Below are 21,050 nucleotides of genomic sequence, written 5' to 3' on the forward strand. Positions count from 1 at the left end.
ATTCAATATTATTCTAATAAACTGATTATTCTTTAACCTTTCTTTTAGAAATAAATGCCAAATACTTGCTGTTTCTCCCTCTCTGGTTCTGTTATCTCACTGTAAATGAAATATCTTTTCATTTTCACACTCCTATGTGTGGCATGAGTGGGTTTGTTGGAGGACGTGTTGGAAGTAGTGCCATATTTTTGCAAAAATGTGGCCAGACAAGCTTTCGATACACACTTTAACTATCCCCGTGTGCCCTGTGAATTAGTAGTGAACTTCATCAACAACGATTTGCTGGGAAACTGTTCCACATTTGCTGAAGGCCATTTCCGAATTAAAGGTGGGACCACTTCTTTATTAGGAGTGTAAAGGTGTGTGCATTAATGCAATCTACTGTCCTTACCATCAGCAACACCCTACAAGAAAACACAGCCAGAGATAAAACACTATTCCGAGTTTGACCCCAAACCTCTGACCCACAGTGCTAAGCCAATCAGCTGCAGCTTCTATCCCACACGTCACTGTATATAGACACATCCTGTACATGAAGGCAGTTCTATTTGGTTCATGCTTTAGTTGAAAACTCACACACAAGCTTTACTCTGACCAGTGTGTACAGAGAATGAGAAATCAAACCCTTCGTCAGACATTCCACAACCTTCTCCACAAAGCCATAATGGGCTATTTTGGCCGCTTGTATTCTTAGAAGTTGGATCTGGCTGCAAAAATAGGACTAATTTTCAATACTGGCCTGAGATGACGGCTTTATTATGCTTCTGAAGGCAGACATTCTTGGCAGCTGGCTGCTTAGAAACACTAGACGCTGACTGAAGTGTTTCAATAGAGAGGAGAACAACCACACACTTCAAAAGGCCAAATTGTATAGAAAAGAAAGGAAACAAGAGCTTAACAGAAGCTGATTAGTGTCAATACAGAAGGCAACTACAGGCTCTTTAAAGAACCAGCACAACCAATAGAGAGTGATTACAAGTCGGGGCATCACAGAACCAACTGAGAGACTCCCACTGTCCTGAACTTGCTGCTCTTCAGTAAACCTAGACTTTATGTAATTAGAGTAAGTAGCTTTGTCCAAAATGCTGTTGTTATGATTAATTTTTAATGTGATGGAAGGTAGTCGCTGGGCATTTAATCCAATGTGATAATGTAGCTCCACAGCCCTGTACAACAGCCACAGGACACATGTTCCAAACTGTTAAACAGAATCAGGGCACACAATTATTTCAAGAGTAGAATTCACAAACACGGTAAATGAGGCATTCAGTATCTGCACAGTTAAAGAGCCCTCAGCATGCACAATACAATGGGTGAAGGCATATCCCACTTTACACGTAGCCAACAGTATATCAGTGAAGCTAAGCTACATAACTAAATACTCAACAGCCGCAAAAACACATCCCCCAAAATGACTTTAAAGTTGCACAAAGACCTCTTTAACACAGTCTGAGCAAAAGCAAATATTATAACAAAGAGTGGGGAACTGTTGTTTCAGATAGGTGTGCCCAACACTATGTGTACAACACTATGTGTACACCCTTATAATATAATATTTTATATATTAATATTTACATGAAAAAATATTAAGAAACTGGTAAGAAGCTAAGACGGGTGTGGCTACTGGGTGGGTAAGGCTTGCTAAACCAAAACAATCTAGGTGGAGATGAACTATATCATATATGTCATATCACAGTATCTGCTCTACAGAGAAGAACATGCAGCACTTAGCCTAATTGGTCTGAGTGATGACCAGTGGCGTGGCACATCATCATATTCATTTATCCATCCAGTCCTCCCCTTATTACTATCTAATCTAGAAGCTTTGAACAGGCTCGAGCAGTAGATGGATGGATAGACTGATAGATGGCTTCTTTCGGCTCACATCCACTGTTTGAAAAATGATCCATCAATTAACTACTGCCTACAGGAACAGAGACAGACGGTGCTTTACAATAAATGCTGACAAACTGGACACAGAGAATTCTGCAAAACCAACAACACAGAGTTCATGCAGTTGATGTAACACTTTTTTTTTTTTTTACTTTTTTTTAGTTGCCACAAAAGTTTAACAGACGATATATTAGACAACTTGGGTTGGGTAACGACTTGGGTTTTATCAGCAGAAATCGTTACAGTATGCATGCGATCAGGTTGACAGGCTTTGTCAAGATTGTAACTGTCACTACTGGTCTTTAAATAGTCAGCGTGTCAGAGTGTAGCTTCATCAGTCTCCTCTCCTCGGGGGCTGTCAGAGACTGAGCAACCTGAGCCAACGAAGATCAGTGTTGCCATGTCCTGTTCATCATCTGCTGACTAGAGCCAACCTGGCAACCTGCTCCCTAAGCATAGCTGGATATTAGTATAATGAGATGCTGATTAGACAGAACCAGCACACACAGAACAGCTTCTCCAATTTGAAACAACTTTATCACAAAGCCACTCATGCACAGCTTGTGTTGTTCTAAGCAGCCGCATACAAACAAACACAAGACCTACAATAATGTCACAAAACAATTATCCAATAAGGAGAAATCTGGGGATCCAGGTCAGGAATTCTTTTCTTAATATTATGGCCTAGCAATTGACAAACCTTCACAAAAGGCAGCGGATGTATTTATCCAACACTTTAAATGCCCGTTCATGGTTTCCGCTCTCCTTTGTACTCTACACATGCAAACTAGAAACCTGGATAGAAACCTCAGCTTACAAATACAAGAAAAGAGTGAATGCAATCGCTGTACAATAGGACCGAGGACAGGAGCTCAGCAGTACATAGAGACCACAAACGAACACCCACTGATGTGGGTTGGCTGCATGTGGACACAGACATGGACAAGTGATAGTTATGAGGATTTAGAAACATAATAAGATGACAAGAAAAGACTCATTAAAGGTTTGTTTAAGTAAATCCTCCCGTAGTTACCTGTTCACCTTTTATAAACATGGCTGCGCCTCAAGTTTTAACTAGAACATTACTAACTAACAGCATTTTCTAACAGCCGAGACGTTACTGACTGATCAGAGATGGGCATTACTAGTGCAGCCGTGTTGTCATCTGAGCTCCTACGTATTTCCTAGACTCTCCAGACTCTCCAGTCTTTCACCGTGCTGCCTTCAGTCTCCTCTGTAAAAAATAACTCTTTAATGTGACACAAAACCACATACCAAGAAACAGGAACAGCATTCCTTCAATATCCTGCATTGTTCCTGTGTGTGTCAGCAGTTTTACGGTAGTTTCATGCAGCGTCGCTATGATGACCAGCTACACTGTGGGGCTGCTATATCTGAAGTCGAAAATCTAGTACCCGTCACCAAAAGCACGTAGACTCAAGTCGAGCCAGTACAACGCTGTGGAAAACATCAATAAAGAGCTTTGTGACAATGGGAAACATAAGCTAGGAACTGTGTCGGAAGACAAACTGTTATTCTAAGCAAAGAGGGTTTTTTAGCAAGAGTATTGCCGAAAAGGCTCTGTCCAGTAAAATGAACAGCCTCCATACACCTTCTTGGGATGGGAAATAAGATCAAATGCTTGGGTGGGTTTTTAGATCCTGCTACTCCTCGTCTGAGACCCGTAGCACACAGTCTTCTTTTGATGGTGCGTTTGCTGACCACAGTCTTGCATTCTTTATTTAGCAAAACTCAGCCTAAAACGTCTGAATAAATAAATCAAGAGAGAAAGAAGGAAGAAAAACGTAAAGGTCAGCAGGGAAGGAAAAAGATCTCACTAATACTGCAAGTGGATGCAGACATATGGAATTTCACATGAACAAACAAGTACTGCAGGATGACATGTGAGTACATATGACAGTGGAAAGAAAGTGTTATTATCTCTGTGGAACCAAATACTGTTCCTGACAAAATGACAAATCCAGCAAAGCAATGGTACTGGCAAATATACTATATTAAAAAGAGAGTCATGTTGCATATAACATAACTTTCATACAAGACACTTTATTCTGCTGACAAAATTCAAATCAGCTGAAGCCATGGGAGTGCAGATATTGTCACATCTTAGAAGCTGGAAGATGAATACAGTAAATAAAATAAACAAGTAGTTGATTATAAAAACAGTTTGAGTGTTTTTCTGTTGTCTAATAGACAATGAGCATCACATAGACACAACATGTGTATGTGTATGTGTGTGAGGACACAGTTGAAGAGAATTACAGTGAGGTAGGTTGGACAGACAAGATAAAAGGAGGACTAACTGATATGAGATAAATGAATGGCAGACTGACAGAAACTGACAAGCAGACAGAAAGAGAAACAGACAGAGACTTTGGTCCAGTGTGGCCCGGAGCAGAAAAGACTATAAATAGATTCAACACTCCTCCGGCTTACAGCCCTGATTCACACTGACCTGGCCCGCCCTGCATCACCATGTAGAGAGTCTGAGACACAATGACACAGAAACAGAGAAAGACTGACAGACATACAGAGAGGTCTACAGACAAATGAGAAGGACAGCGGCGAGTTCCCAACACTTTCACTTCTGCAACAGTTTCCTTCATCTTCCTTCATCAGCGAGCTGTGACCTGTGGGAGGTCAGTCTGGTGTCACTGGGCCACAGCTGAGCCTCATGTTGCCTACTCGAAGCCAACAGCCTAACAATGGAAACGTGATGAGATGTGACAAACAAGTCTGACAATGCCAACAATGGTCATGAAACTCAAACCTGAAATATGGCACAGATTGCTATTAACTAACATGTTTGTCCTTCTCTGCTATTTTACTATTTTTAAAGCAAGGACCACGGAAGCAGTGACACATTACTTAGTAAGCAGTTACAGTGACTAATCCTAGTGCTGCTCTAAACCCTTGACATTTGGGGGTCAGCTTGTTGTCAAGTTAGGTCTCTCTGTGTCAATAGATAGACTAGTCTGGGATATGGCTGATGTGCAGTGTAAGCAGCAGCTCGGAGGGGTTTCCTTATTTCATGTGTTCTTGGCTGGTTGATGTGGAGACTGAGCGACTGAGTTTTAGATCTTAGGACTTTTGGAGAGCTGTGTGCAGTTCCCAGGACTTAGCTCGCTGCTGATTGATCAATAAATCTCTCAAAGCTGTACAGATGCCGGCCTGTTAAACTGGAATGTCGTGTTTTCTCTTTCGCAGAAACTTGTGGGTGTGGACGATTTTGGCAGAGTTGACAATTTGACTCAACAATAGTGCTAGATGAAAAAGTTTTATCCCTCAACGGACATAACGGACAAGACTAGCAACAATTTAAAGAATTCACCTTCACTATATATGTTTTGATGAACAGGATTGCCTCCTTTTTTCCATAATTGCAATTCATAGCATACAAACAGCAACAATCCAACAGCTTCCATTACTTTTAATGAGATTGTCGTGACCTTCTCCTTGCATTTATAAATAGTGTAAAGCTTTTCACATTTATAGAAAATCGCTGCATGCCTCCTCTACAAAACACCGTCACTGAAGCTCAAACTCTTCTGACAGTTTGTCTGACGCGTGACTGCTGCCACTCATTTCACATTTCTCTTCGAAATGTGCTGTAGCTGAAGTTAAACTTAGGATTATGAGAACTGGACTTGCTTGGTCATACTTCCTTCATGTTTTTCTGTTCTCAAATTCAGAATGAAAACCAACAGTGCTGCAGTGTGTGTCTGTGTGTCTGCTGAGGTCTGAGAGATATCAGAGGGGCCCAACCAAAACATGCCGTGACATACTGTGTACCTTTCTTGCTCTCATTTGTGTTTTTCACTGTAATGTTCTTTGTTCTGCATTATGTTTTCTGCATGCCAAAAGAAAGGTCTTCCGTCAGTGTGTGTGGCACACTGAATGTTTTAAGCCGAGCTATTAAATAAGGTTTAACCAGACCTTAGGTGACCTGCTGGGTGAGACCATTACTGTCAGGTTGCCGTGTACCATTGTGAAAAGAGTCCAGTACTCCTGGCACAGTTTAGCTTTGAAAAGTTCACTCTGACCAATAAGACAATAAATCTATAAATATGTTTCACCTCCTTTAAACTGCTTCCTGCGTGGAAATGACAGAAGAGGATATAAATTCTCTTGTCATGATCCAAATGTTGGAGGAGTTTAAAACCATGGAAGACGACAGCAGCAACAGCTATGTGCTCAAAGGTTTAAGGTGGGATGGGATTATTCTTGGGGTCCTGACATTTGTCCAAAAGGCTTTTACACAACAACCATGCAACCATCTACAGTACCAACATTCAAAGAGACACACAAATGAACTGATACACCTAGGGTTTTATGATACATGCACAGCACAGGATAATGTGAATCGTAAATGTTGTAGCATCTGATGAACTGAGTGAGTTTGTTCTTTCCAGCTTATTTTGTTCTGGGACCTTTACAAAAAGAGGTCAGAACAGCATGGTATTGCTGAAATATGCATGGACAGATGATGTACTCAGCTTGATCTAAATTAATATTAACATGAATATTTTAATTTTAAATTCAGTGACTTTGTCCACATTCTCCCCCTCTGTACCACTGTGTGCCCTTGCTGTCATGTTTACTCTCCTCTGTTCTCTTGTGACCCCTTAATAACCCCACCCTGGCTTCTTCCCTTCATCCACCCCTCTTGGTATTGCCTGGTCCAAAACTACTGATTACTCTAGTTTATTTAATTATGCTAACAACTTTTTTTATTATTGAAGAGTGCCTGTTCTACCAAGTCAAATGTACAACTAAATACATTCTTTGTTTAGTAGCAAATTTCAAAAATTCCCACTCAGAAAGCATGAATTGGTCTATTGAGTGCACCAATTTTAGGGTATTTAACCTTTTTAACATATTTTTTGGAAGAAATATAATACAAATGCATGTGCTGCATACAGTGCATTGAGGGAAGTGAAGACAGAACATCCTTGAAACAGTGCAGAAATATTAGTTGAATTTCTGATAGCTCAGCAAGATGTGCCGTTTGTTTCTTATATACAACTATAAATGTAATATTATTGGCTTATTCAACAGTTTGTATCATGTTTTTCATTTTTAATTATTAGTAAAAGTACTGTACTAATGTTATTTAATCATGTAAATCATCATTGGTCAAATATCTTTTGATATTACACTTCCTGTAATAATAATATATATTTTTTATCCATAACAGTCGCTTTAACATATTCACAGTAGCTGCTTGCTCACACAGCCCCGCTGTTGTTAACATCAGCACTGGTAGTGAAGACAAAAGCGAGGCCATAGTAACATCTCTCTACGGTCTCCTGCATCTGTGTTTCTGTCGCTGTGCATCTGTAGTGTTTTACTATCTCCCATTTGTGTTGACTGGATTGTGATGTCTCGTTCTCTGTCCCTAAGCCACTGTCCGGGCTGTAACCTTCATCAGTCAAAGAACATCACATCACAAACAGAAATGTGAGCACACACTATCTACTTGGGTGACAACTCACCATAGTGGTCTTTATAAGGACATTCATTTGACGACCACAACACGTTAGTTCATAATACATTTATTTTTTAAGGGTGTTTGTCCTCGATCCATTTAGGCCACTATCACAGTAAAATCTGTTAGGTTAAGGCTGCACAATTGATCATTATCATGTCCATAAAGTCCTTAAACCAGTGATGAAAACAAAAACAACTGGATTTCTTTATTAGATTATCCTGTTGCACACTCACGAGTGAAGCACAAATAGACTGTGTGGTAATGATGATGGTATGGTTTGATCAGGGGGTAGTCTAAGTGTTGGACAGTTGGAAATAATGACTATTTGGTAGCAATAGATCAGAAGAGGACACACAAAAGTAGAAAGATAAATCTTTAGGAGATTATGCTTGTCTAGCAGTTTTTCACCCAACAGAACACATTTCACTCTGGACTGAACTGCAGGATCAACAGCATGGTGGTATTAATATTTTATATACAGTCAAGATATATCGGTGTTGTGAAGAATCCCCTTTCAATCTTCATTTTTTATTCAATTCTAACTGAGAAAATCCTGGACATTAGTGCTGCATCATCATCTGATCATTTTTGTCCACTGACCCCAAACAAATGTTCTTAGTTTTCCTGCTCTTGTAAAAAAAAAGTGTGTCAAACTAGAAGTGGAAGTGAAAAGCCACCTGTGGTTTCTTGCATGGCTGCAAGTCCTGTTTCTTCCTTTAGGTTACCTCAACTTTATTGTGCTATGGCTAAACAAATACTACATGAGATTAAAGGTAAATTAGACTTATCACAGTGACTCTGGCAGCACACTGTGCAACATAATAAGTGCATTTGACAGTGTATCAGCATTACAGCTGTGTAAGCAGTAAGCATGATCCCGTTGCTAGTTCATAACTTAGTTTATTTATTTTAATATTTAAGCTGCTATAAATACATATCAGCGTTTTCTGCACAGATGTTTCACATTAACAGCCTTGTGGCAGCTTATAAGGCCTAATCCCTGCCCTTCCCAATAGGTTTTGAATGTGAAACATGTAAGACATGCAGAGTTATATGGACTTTAAAAGCAGCAGGAAATAACTGGCGAATGAAAACAGTATTTCTGTTAAAAAGAGAAACTCTATAAAATCAAGGTTTCGCTGATGGAATTAAAGAGGAAATCCACTGATTTTGTTAGTTACAGGCCTCAATGTATAGTTAAGTCTTAGCAAATACAGTATGTGTGACGTAAAGTTAAACATCTCGCTAAGACCAAGAGAGTTGGGGACAGATTTAAAAATGTATGTCTGCTTCGACTGTGCATGCACCAGACACGTAAACTGGATGCTCGTTTCATGCACTGTATGTATGTACTCTTTATTTCTGTTCTTTTCCTCTTATTATGTTGTTCAATGAAATAAAACAAAGTTGTTGTTTAAGCTTGCTTATTTGCTAAGCAAATAAGTATTTGACATTTGTCTGGAATGCTCCATTTCTATACAGCAAATAGTTGAATATTTATTTAGTAGAACAAGTCTGGCTAGCTTTATGTGCTGAGACCAGCCCTGACACACATGCTTAACCTGACACAGTGCAGGCTTTATGTTCGTCAAGATGTTTATACTTTTTCTGGCGAGAACTGGATTCATTAGCAATTTAAGGACAACAATATTATGCAATGTAAAAAAAAAACAACAACATCAAACCTCCCCTGACGTTGTGGCAGCTCATTTTGCAAATATAATCCACTGGGATCAGGTCGAGGTTGTTGCTTCATTCCACTTAAGCCTTCACACTAGCACAAGCGTGTGTTAAGGCAACAGGCCCCGAACAGGACCATTACTGTGAGTAGGCTTTTATTATGAAAGGCTGTTTTGATTGTAACCTTGGAAGCAGACGCAAACGCACCAACTGTGTTGGAGGAGTGCCAGTCAACAGAAGTACACGCTTCAACCAAATGATGTAGCTACACAACTCGGCTCCATTGAACAAGATTACTGGGCTTCAACAAACCATTAGAGCAGCAGAGCAGCTTTAAAATGGGATAATTCAATTCTTTTGACTAGGCCACGAACCCACAGGCAGGTGTCAGTTGTTACGGTGAAACTACAATTAAACAGACTTAACTGACAAGGCATCCCAAGAAAGTAAGTACAATGAACACTGTGTGCATGTGTGGTCAACTGTGGGTGTGTTTGTGTGCGGCTCATCAAACATCCCCCTCTTGGGAAAATAGCAGCCTTCTGCTTAGTGTAAATGGAGATAATGAAAACAAAAGGTGAACAAATATTTACACAGATCGCTATGTTGTGTGTGTTTCTTTGTGTTTAGAGCCCAATCGGGATGTCAGTGCAGTTTTCTGGTTCTGGCTATATTAAACTTTGCATATTGTAAAATGAGCAGTCAAAAGTCTACACCAATGATCAGATATGCAAAGTGACATGTAGACAGAACCGTCTGTCGCCTTGATAAAAAACCAACTAACTAACCAACTTTTAAAAGTAGATCACGGAGTGAAACGAGAGCAATAGAGTGATGCAATGGGGGGAGGTAAACGGGGCAGAAGTGTTTAGAAGTATGTAGCTCATACCAATGAAGTATACTTTGGCACCATCAAAATAAATGAAATATTAAGTCAAACATAATATTTTCCACTTGACTTCATTTTTCTGTTTTTCCCAACACTCTCCAGCATCACTACCTGTGAAGGATAGAGTCCAGCTGAGGACTTTAGCTGAAACTCTGCTTGATTTCAGCGAAGGATGGGGCACCTGTGTGGAGCGTACATGAGACACGACGTAGCAAATATTTATTTATGTAAGTCATCATTTAAGGCAATAAGCACCAGACACATTACAAACAAACTAACTTTCAATTTGACAACCTCAAGCTGAGGTCGACCACCTTGTTATTTTCATGTTGTTTTACTTTCTGTCACTTCCACAAACACCATATATTTTATCCTACAAAACCATTGTGTGAACCGAATCCCTGAGCACTTCCTTCGCTGGCTGCTTGTCACATTAAATCCCTCAAAACCAAAGTAAACACAAAGTCATATTTTCAGCTTGACAGTTGGGCATGAATGGGCGTCCACAGGGTGATAAATCTGACTGCACTGTGTTACTCTTCATTGTAAATGACATCCAGCGAATATGACCACCAAGTTTATGTAATCTTGGCTGTCAGATGTGAAGGATAGGATGCATGTAAGATAACTGTTACCATGGAGACATGCTGCTTGACTGACAGTATGCCAGCGAGTGTGCGATCAGGAATGGATTATCCCCTGGTATAGCCAAAGAGCCTCGCTTTCTCCTACCAGAATATTTCCCAGGCTCCGCTCATCACACGGGGACATTAAATATTTTCTCAAAATATCATTTAGTCTTTAAAATGTCAGAAGCTGTTCAAGCGATACCTGTTTTAGGTAACACATGAAGTTAAACAATTTAAGAAGTTTAGAGCAGTGAGTAAGTAAGTGAGACAGGACAGAGAGCCAATCAGGATCATCTTCAATCCAGCGGAAACTGAAGCTGAATCAGTTTTACCACAACATAGATGCATTTTAAACACAGACACAGGAAAACCAACAGACTGTGAAGTCTACGTTTCCTGATTATTTACTACCTGTTTATAGCTCCTAGGTTTATCTACTGACATCATTTAAACAAGGACAAGCAGAAAATCCTCAAAGAACTCAAAGAATATTTATATTTATAGTTATTTATAATATAATAATACCGTTTTCTATATTTTAAATTGGCTTTCAGAATTTGTCCTGATTAATCAACTACCTGTTTCAGGTCTGAGTCGATAAGAGACACTTCTCGAGTTAGTGCATACTTAAAGAAAGGACAACTGGTGACAGAGATAATCGGAAACAAGCTAATTCCTTTCACAAACTGCAAACAGTAAAAGAAGAGAACATTTTATATGAGCATCTGATCACTCAAGTCATCCACTGTAAAGTGGGGCCTTCAGTCGCCTTTCTTCAGTCTCCACACATAAACAAATTTGTTGCCACTGTCAGAACAGGGGTGTGCAAACAAGACCTCCTCCATGACTCACACACACTGACGTAACTACATCTGACAGGGAAGAGCACACATATGCACACACACAAAAACGCACCTGAGATCCTCTAACATAATGAAATTCAGTGTCGCTCAGCCATCAGTTTTAAACTCACTGCTTTCCATGGAGTGAGGAGCACAGACAGAGTTTATGAAACCAGTAGGTTTGCAACTAAAAATCTAATCTTCTCATTGAATTGATTAATTGATTACTGCTGAACTAGCAGTAATCTGGAGCTGAGTGAAGAAAAGACACAGCTGTAGCTTTGGAGCTGATGAACAGAAGCTGAACAGCTCTTGCTCTAAGGACAGATGCATTAAACCAGTGGCTGAAAAACAATTTCTGGGACTGATAAAGTTGGTGCTACAGCATTTGTGGCTCACTGAGACAGCTGTCGCAGCTGTGCAGGTGTTTCCAGCAGCTTGACTAATCTTAGCTATAAGTGAACCGCTCACAAGTCACGACCATCATTTAGATAAGGAATGTGTATTATCTGTTATAAAGCCAGTAAAACCACTGGAGCAAGACTTGGAGACATAAATCAACATCCCAATCTTTCTTGGTTTTCACCAGGATACAATAAATAATACATCAACTGGGCTGTGGGAAACTTGCTTTACTGTTTATCTTTTATTTATTTTACTAGTTTAGGGCTAAAATGGTTAACTGATAAAATACTAAACATGATAAATGTTAGGAGCAGCCTCTGTTTCAGTATTTTTTATTAAGTTTCATATTGTCTATTGCAGTTCTACAGACTTCAAGTAAATTCAACATCTTGTGACACATCAGTTTTGTCCAGCACATACAGCAAATTAAAGTTTTATTAAAATTGGTTTCCACATGATGCCATATCCTTCGTACAGGAGGGATAATTATGGGCAGAGAATAAGAGGGCAGGACGAATATGACAGGAGGAGTGTGAAGGGAAAAGATGCTGAACCTCACTCAGTGACTGACTCAGTGACTGACTGTCCTCTGTCCAATCACCGATAACAACAGACGAAGGTTTTGCACCATGCATGCATTAAAATGCTTTATTTTTGCTTGTGCACAACCCAGAATGTCTCATTATCCATTTTCTATATCTACATCTTTCTCTTTCTACATATGACTCCCTCACTTGCTCGCTCTCATCAAATATTCACAGTTGGTCCCATTAAACATTCACTGTGCAGCGCTGCTACGTTTATCTGCCCTCCGCCAATCAGCCTCCAGCGAGTGCACTAGAACCCCACAAAAAAGAAAAAAAAAGAAAACACACACGTACACGTCATCTGCCTGCATGGCTTGCGATGCGGCATGCTTGCAGAGAGCGAAGAAGAGGGAGGAAGAAGAGGCAAAATAAAAAAAGAGGGGTGAAGGCAGTGAAACACGAGACACGTGAAAGAAAATCTTATGGAGAAAGGATGCAGAGAAAAGGAGTGGTGAGGGTCCACTCATCAGCTCTTGTCTTGTGTGTTCAGTGAGAGCAGAGCTGCCTTGCACCTCAATAATTCAACAGTGGAACGAGTGCTGCCAGCCTCTGCCTCTCCGTCTCCCTCCTCTCGTTCTGTGACATCACAAGGCCTTACCTAATAACAGAGTAAAAATACACTGACTTCACAGTTCAGCACAATATGTAAGCCATAATTGTAGCTAAAAATAAAATGAAGTGTCACGATAAATGACACCAAACAGTGTTTCTATGTGTGTCTAAAACGTGTCTGATGATTTTATCTAATATTATTTTACTTAAAATATCAAGTATCTCTGTCTCCTGCGTTGAGTTCATGCTGAATCTACAGAGGCGAAAAGACTACTGTAGGTAAAATTAGTAGTATTAGTAAATAAAACTACATTTATGTCTATTAACAACCTCAACTGCTGCTGCACTACTCCTTAAAGCTTTAAGCATGTTGCACTTCTAACCACAGCCCCAATAAGTTGTGTCACAGCTGGTGTTTCCATTACCTGTCCAAGCAGAAATACCTGTTTTGACATCACTGAATTAAAGCCCCATATGACTCAGTGCAGAAACATCTCCAAGTGCAGGAAGTCGTGTTTAATGTACTAAGCTGAGATCATCTATGTGTGTTGTTTCCCATAGTTTTGTTCAGTCGTGACCAGTAGTGGAGGAGACACTGAGGTTGAGTACGACACTGTAAATAGTAATCAATGCAGTGAAATGGCACCTGTGACTGCTTTAATAGATATTACATCACTAGATTATTTTTGCTCATGCCATTGAGGTGTATGCTGTAGTTCATGGACTGCAACTAATCACACAGTAAATATTCATTATGGATTAATCACCTGATCATTATTTCCTTTCTATGATGGATTGCCCGTTTGTCTTTTTAACGTTTACAAGATAGTTTTTGAGAAGCTGGAATCGTAAAGTGTTTGGCCCTCTTGCAATAAAAGAGCTGATAAATGTTTTACTGTTGTGGTTGATTTACTTCAGTTACATCGCAAAGGGAAAGGGTTTTAAGGTTGACCAGATCCAACAAGAATCTCCTCTCAGAGTTTCCTCATTTACTAAACTGTTTTTATTTGTCTGTACATGATCTATATGGACTGAGATACATTTATTACAATGAGATTGTCCTGCTTGTTTCTAATGACACTCAGTTTTTATTCATTGTCTGGCATTCAGCGTTAATAGATCTGACCAAGTGCGATTGCTCCGATGACCTTTACGTATTAGCGACTTATCACTTATTCCAATAGAGGGCCGACACATTAAAGTGCCATCAAATAAACGCAATGGGGTGGATGTCAGAAAGAGCTTTTCTGCAACATCATCCATAATCACAGTGAAAGCAGAAGCACGGTGATGACAGAGAGCCCCAAAAACGGCTGCAGACAAAAGCTGAGCAGGCAAAAGCGAATGCTGACTTCCTTTATACGTGTAGATGTTTTGCAAAGCAACATCAGACCTCTGTCTGAAAAGATAAGTGATATATCTTCTATACTACTTTTTATTTTTCTATCTACCTACTGAGATTCAAACCTTACAGACATTTCAGATGGCTCCACACAAATCCATCTCCCCTTTTCATCAGATGCACAAATGTGGGAGCCCTCGACCACTTAAAAGTCACTAGGTGATGACCACACTTCCCTTGCCAACTTCTGCTTCCCACGCTTTTTATCACGTAGAGTTACAGCTTACGGTTTCAATATTAAACTCAAGTTAATTTTACACACCTGCTATTCCTGAGTATGATAAGAGGTCTGAACAACACATCTGCAGAACTGGATCAGTTTGAGACTGCAATCCATTGTAATATTATCCACTGTCTCCCACTGCTTGTTCAAGGGAGATATTGGATTTTTGTGTTTTTTTAAGGTAAGATACATTTTATTAATCCCCAGAGGGAAAGTCAGGTGCAATTGAAGCTGCGATTAAAGCAGTTTTAATAAACTCTACAGATTCTAAATAATCAGAGAAGTGTCACCACAGAGTTCACATGCAGACTCAGCACGCCCCTGCCTATAGGGGAAGTGTGTGAAAGTGGAGGAAAAAAGTTCAAGACACAAACAAGTTTAGCCATAGTGAAAATAGCCTCAACAGAAGCAAATCCAGACATCAACGAGCAACATGCATCAGTGTCAAATTCATAAAACTAATTTTGGCAATAAAGACAGATACTATTAAGGAGACAGCCTATCCAAAAGAAATCGTACTCTTCGCCAGAGAAATTAAAATTATAAGAAGACAACTAGACAGAGCGCATTTTTAATTTGTGTCTGTGTTGATGCACATGTGTGTGAATGTCAGTGGAAGCGCCCGACCACGTGTGAATGTGTGAGTATCAGCACTTGAGCAACTGTGCACATGCACATGACACTAAACAACCCGGCCCTAATCACCGGCCTGACTGCCAGCTAACGTGCCCTCCCTGAGCCGCAGAGAACAGTAGTTAATCCTGCACACACTCACACGCACGCAAGCACAAAAACACACCGCACACGTACATGCGATACACCAAACTTCCCCAGACACCTAACCACTAAAGCCAAAAGTGTGTGTGTTCAGTGTTTGCAAAGACCAACAGAGAACACAGGAGCAGAGATCAGACTGAGCACACAGTATTTGTGGATTTGTTAACGTACAGCTGAAGATTTTCAAACAGCAGGACACTGAAGCTACAGCTCTAATTATGGCTGCCAGGGATAAATGTTTTATGTGTGGATCATTTTCTCATTTAAAAGATTAGTCGTTAGGTCAAGATATTAGCAATCTATGAATTACGTGATGTCTTTAAATGTGGCATTTTGTCCTATAAACCATCTAAAAGTCAAACATATTACATTTATTACTACAGAAGGCTCCCAAACCTGAAATGATTCACTTTAAAGAAGCTGAAACCAGAGAATTTTGTTATTTTACCACTTAAAAAATAACTGAAAGCAACAAATTAATAAAACTGCTGTCAATTATTTTTCTGTTGATTGACTGAAAATAATTGACTGATTATTGCAGCTCCAAATCAGATGAACTGCCAAGGTTACAAACAAGCCAACAGTTTACAAGAATAACAGCTATATTATCAAAACCCTTCTCTTACATGAAGTTTATTATAGTGGAGGGTCACCATCAAGCATCTAAATAAATAATGACACAGGCTGAATCGAGATTAATCAATCACCACATCATAGTGTCACTTAATTGATCAGGAGCTCATTTCACAAAAGCAATTTGTGAGCGCTACTTAAATATAGCACCCTGTTCCACCAATCACTGGCAGGTCCCACAGGCCTCTCACATGCTGATGCACAAGTCACAACTGCGGTGTTTGTTTCCATTAGCAAGAAGTGTCAAAATGAACATGATAGGAAATCCTCTTATGTTGCACATCACAGGTTGCATGCAAATTTGGGGAAATTGGTCACAGAGCAGTACGTCGCGATGCATGGGAACTTTCTATGTTTTTACAAGTCGGAAAAAAACTGGAGCAACATAGCTCAGTCCGTCACCACTGAATGTCTGGTACAGAAAGACACTAGACTTAAATCAAACTGTGGAAACTGACTAAATTAAATTATCAAACGCTTTGCTCTGTCGCTCAAATGTAATGGAGGCACATTTAGTGGACTGAGAAGACTGTAAATGCAAAGCTATGGAAAGAATGGTGGGTCAAAGCTGATACAAGATTCCTGTGACACGTTACTCTATGCTTTCTTTCAGTGTGTGCGTGGAGTTGAGGGTTGAGGCAGGGAGAACATGCTCCTTCTGTGAAAAACACATTGGCAGTGCCAGAGCATTTCGACTCTGATTAAGGGTAATGCGCACTGGAGGAGACTAATGTGTGTGTTTCACTCTGAGAAACTGTAGAGTCAGGCCTTGTATGCGTACAGTTCGATGTGTGTGCAACAGTGTTTGTGAGAAAAGAGCAGTTGTCTCTGTGTTTGTGTGATAATTGTGACCACGGCACAAACAAACACACAGAAAGAGGTCTCTCTGCCAGACAGCCTACGGGATGAAGAGTTTCACCCCTGCTGTTGCCGGGTTACTAGCTCCAGACCACAGCCAAGACAGCCCTCGACACACACACCCACACACACACACACACACACACACACACAGATCAAATGTATTAAATCTGTTAAGATTTCCAAGACCTTTCCTCAAATCAATCTTTTGTTCACACAAAAAAACATGAAGGGAGGGTGATGAGCAACGAGAGAAAACAACATTAAAAAGGAAAGAGAACTACATGGGTGGGGACATTTCAGAGAGACAGAAAGGGAGGCAGAGAGGGGGAGACAGAGCAATTCAGCCTGCATCCCCTGGGAAAAAGAGCAGCCCAATCAGTCCAGAACAGGCCCTGATCTGCAGCTCGCATCATCACTCAACCTTTTGTGGCCTGGTCTGATGCTTATTTGGACAAATATGCAGCACATGCACAAAAACACTGTTGCACACAAAGACAAGAAGAGATACAGAAAGAGACGGAGACGGATACACGAGTACACAACACAGTCAACAGAAGTTCCTGGCTTTAACTACACGGCAGAAGACATGCGTGTTGTAACTGGCAGGACAGTGAGATACTACTGTACTGAAGTACAGGTGGAGCTGTGTCAATGTGTTAAACTGCTGCATGTGAACACACTCATAGTGTCGCACTGAGCGCTCAGTTGGATCAGACAACAGCTCATTCACATTATAGAAACCATGAGAAATAGAGAAGTGACAGATCCTGAAAACCTGAATTGTTCCCAATACAAGTGGAAAAGACTCCAGTTGAGAATTCAACTTATTCTGTGCAACAGGCTGGAAAAACACAACTGCTTTGTAATGTTAGCTTCTCGTTACCATGTGTGCTGAAATAGCAAGCAGGGCAAGAAAACACACACGAGGAGGGCTAACAACGATAATTATACAGCAACTGCTTCGATCATCACCTTCTATTAATATTCTTGCATTTTAAAAAAGGCTATGTGAGCTGAGTTTGATTAAATCAAACTTGATTGACAGCTCGAACTGGTAACAATCCACCACTGGACAGGAAACCTAACCCCAATATATGCCACTTGTTTTATCACTGGAGCTGTTTTCACGTGTTTTCCAGAAAGACAAATCCATGGCAAAGGTAATTTAGCAGGATTTCAATGTGGTTTTTAAGCTTTTCTTCCAGGTTTCTTTCATGTTAAAGTAAAGATGCTAACCCTCACCTTCCTTCGTAAAAATGGAGATATTTATGATCTGGAAAACGAGGCTCAGCTCTGTAAACTCCACACATCTGAGGGCTTGTTGAAAACCTGTCTGATTACATGACTGCTCGTGCCTCGTGCTCTGTTTGACGTGTTTTAAGCGATGTTAAGGCGTCAAGTACCCAGCAGGGTGAATTCTGAGTTATGAAAGTTAGTTCAAACCAAACCTAACCCTAATCTTAACTATGAAACTAAGGCCCGAGTCGCTGGTTCTGTGAACTCAAACTATGATCTAAAGGGCTGATGTAAGACTGGAGGATATTTTCAGCTAAAGGTCAAGCTGGTGCACATCCAATCCTTTGTGAGAGATTAGCTGTAACCATAACAAACCAAAAATGGTTGCAGACAACTGCTGAAGTTCACTGAACCTCGCTGAAAACCTCCAACTGCAGCAGCACCGCTCTGCCAAGTGGCCTCCAGCTTTTCAGGAATCTCGGCTGACAAGGATGGGACAGAACGCCTGGCTCACTGCTCTTAAGGAAATAAACCAACGCGCCTGCAGCCGAACTGACTTGGCTGAGCAGTTACAGCAGCGTGGACAGCAGCCTACTGTTGTCAGCTTTCACTTTGCATAAAGTCATCTTGCTCCTTGACTGTAAAGCGAATCCACACAATGCACACGCGCTGCACTTACCTCTGGCTGAGAGCTTCTTTGTGTTAATAATTTTAGCAGCATACTCCTGGCCCGTGGACTTCTTGACACATCGGCGTACGATCGAGAAGGCACCCCTGGAGCAGAACAAATCGATAACTCAGATGATGGATCAGTGAAACTTGTAGAGCATGCACGAATCACACACACGTGAAGAGAGGCGAAAGGAAGTCACATGCATAATTCAAACCGTCTGATATTCTGCGTTTCAGATGTGAGAAGAGGTCCTGGCCACTAGTGCGTGACAGAGGAGGGGGAAGAGTCATTAGCTCACAGGTAGAAATGTGAGCAGGGCTGCAGGAGAAGCCACTGAAAGGTGAATGCGTCTCATCAGTGTAGCTGCATTTCTGCACACTAACAATAATAAGTGTCCTTTTAATGTTTAAATCCTGAATACAGTAGTGTGAAACCATCACAGCCTTCCTTTATTTTTATTTATTTATTTATTTATAGGCTTGACATACACAGTAGCTCTGCAGCCTGCTTAGGAATGCACAAAAACACAGCTGAATGACTGAGCAGCAGCAGCAGCAGCAGCAGCAGCAGCAGCATGGAGATGCCACTCGCAGCAACAGCAGGCGAATTGACAAACAAGTTGGTCCCACAGGCGGATGTTTTCCCACCTTGTTGGGCTACAAATGGAGCTACAGTGTGGCGATGCACCTTTAAATCCACAGTGAGGACTCAACGCGAGCCTCCGTGGAGCCAACATCAGCCTGCATGGCAGCCTCTCCTTCCCGTCCCTGTCTCTTTGACAGCCCCGCTCCTGCCTTGTCAACGCTGAAGTAAACGCGCACACAATGGCAGCAGCAGAGAGGAGGGAAGCGTGCAAACACACACACACACACACACACACATAGAATGAATGCAACAAGAGCAGCGGCAGCGGAGGAGACGCTCACTTACTTTCCGAGCTCCTCGTACAGCTGATATTCGTCCGTGAATCGGGTGGAGGTCACCACCGAGGCCATGCTGTCTGCAGCGAGGGGACAACTCGTGTAGCAGAGAGGGGGAAGACAGGCTCGAGCTGAGCGAGAGGAGCAGGGAGTGGGAGGGGGAGGAGAGGGGGAGGAGAGGGGGAGGAGAGGGCGGGGGGGGGGGAGCCGAGCTGTAGTAACAAAGATCCTCTATAAAGAGGATGCATCACTGTGTGATTGAAATCTTAAAGGAAGTGCGAGTGAAAACTGGCACTGACGATGACTGGGGTGATGCTCTGTGCACAACTAGCTGTGTGTAGGTGTATAAAATATATTTATTATGTCATAAATGACACCTTGCATTCTCCACTGCACACATGCATGTGCTGTATCTGACTAGTTCTGTTCAGAGATGCTTCTTTGCTCTTCTGGTTGGATGCTGACTGCATTTCAGTGGCTCTGTGCTACAGACACCTTCACTCTGTAATAATGTTATAACAAATTTAATAGGCATAAAAAAAGCTTTCACTCTCACAGAAAAATGTGAAACTACCAAGTATGTCTATCGTTACCAAACAAGTGTTGGCATTGTTCCTTTAAAAATAATCAGCTATCAGGCGTGTTTAATTTTCAATGTATAAATGAATAAATCAATCAACTAATCATTTCAGCTCTAAACTGCAGCTGGTTTTTGTTGTGACTGATAAAATAATACTTTGTTTTGTATAATCAGAAATAAAGAACAGAGTGAGACCTCTGTCTGCCTTCTCCTCTCTGGAGGTTGTGGTGGAGGTGGGATGCAAGCCACGCGAGATCTTTAGTGGTGAATCAGGGGCTGCAGATCCAGGTTCAGATTCACCATGTCTCCCTTTCCACCTTCAGTTTGAACACACGAAGATAAAGCTGACACCAGAACAGCTGATCAGGTGATTTTGGGGCATCTTCGGGCGACAACCTCCTGTAGTGAGATGTGATGCCGCAATATTTTAATATTGGCACAAAGCGATGAGCTGCGTGCCCACTGTGCACTGTGCCATTGTTTGAGCGGAATCCCTCTAAATCTTTACACCTTCTACTATGAATATGTTTCTAAATCACACGCAGCTTCATCTGTAGTTGATAGAAATCATTTGAAAAACTCTAACCTGTGGTAGAAATGTGTGTTTCCTTTGTGCAGACTGACCATTAAGAAAACAAATAGAGAAAGAAACTGAATATTGAGGACGTCACAACTTGTTTTATGGAAAGGTTCAAAGCTGCAACAGCAAGCGAGGAGATGAGGGAGATAAATGCACACTGGCTTTAACCATTAGCAATT

The 21,050-nt window shown here is 41.0% G+C and overlaps 1 protein-coding gene across 11 annotated transcripts in view; it reads right to left on the bottom strand.

Moving 5' to 3' along the window:
* Positions 1-19,855, bottom strand: part of LOC113159887 (calcium/calmodulin-dependent protein kinase type II subunit gamma-like) — a 50,590-nt gene extending 30,735 nt beyond the window's left edge. For all 11 annotated transcript variants that reach the window (XM_026356870.1, XM_026356864.1, XM_026356868.1 and 8 more), the window contains exons 1-2: positions 19,722-19,855; positions 18,798-18,892 (exon numbers count right to left, since the gene is read on the bottom strand). In XM_026356870.1, the coding sequence (XP_026212655.1) occupies positions 18,798-18,892; positions 19,722-19,786 (160 nt within the window). In that variant the 5' untranslated portion in view covers positions 19,787-19,855. The remainder of the gene's footprint in view (positions 1-18,797; positions 18,893-19,721) is intronic.
* Between the last annotated feature and the right edge of the window lie 1,195 nt (positions 19,856-21,050).

Source organism: Anabas testudineus, chromosome 15, assembly GCF_900324465.2.
Source record: "Anabas testudineus chromosome 15, fAnaTes1.2, whole genome shotgun sequence".
Taxonomy (NCBI): Eukaryota; Metazoa; Chordata; class Actinopteri; order Anabantiformes; family Anabantidae; genus Anabas; species Anabas testudineus.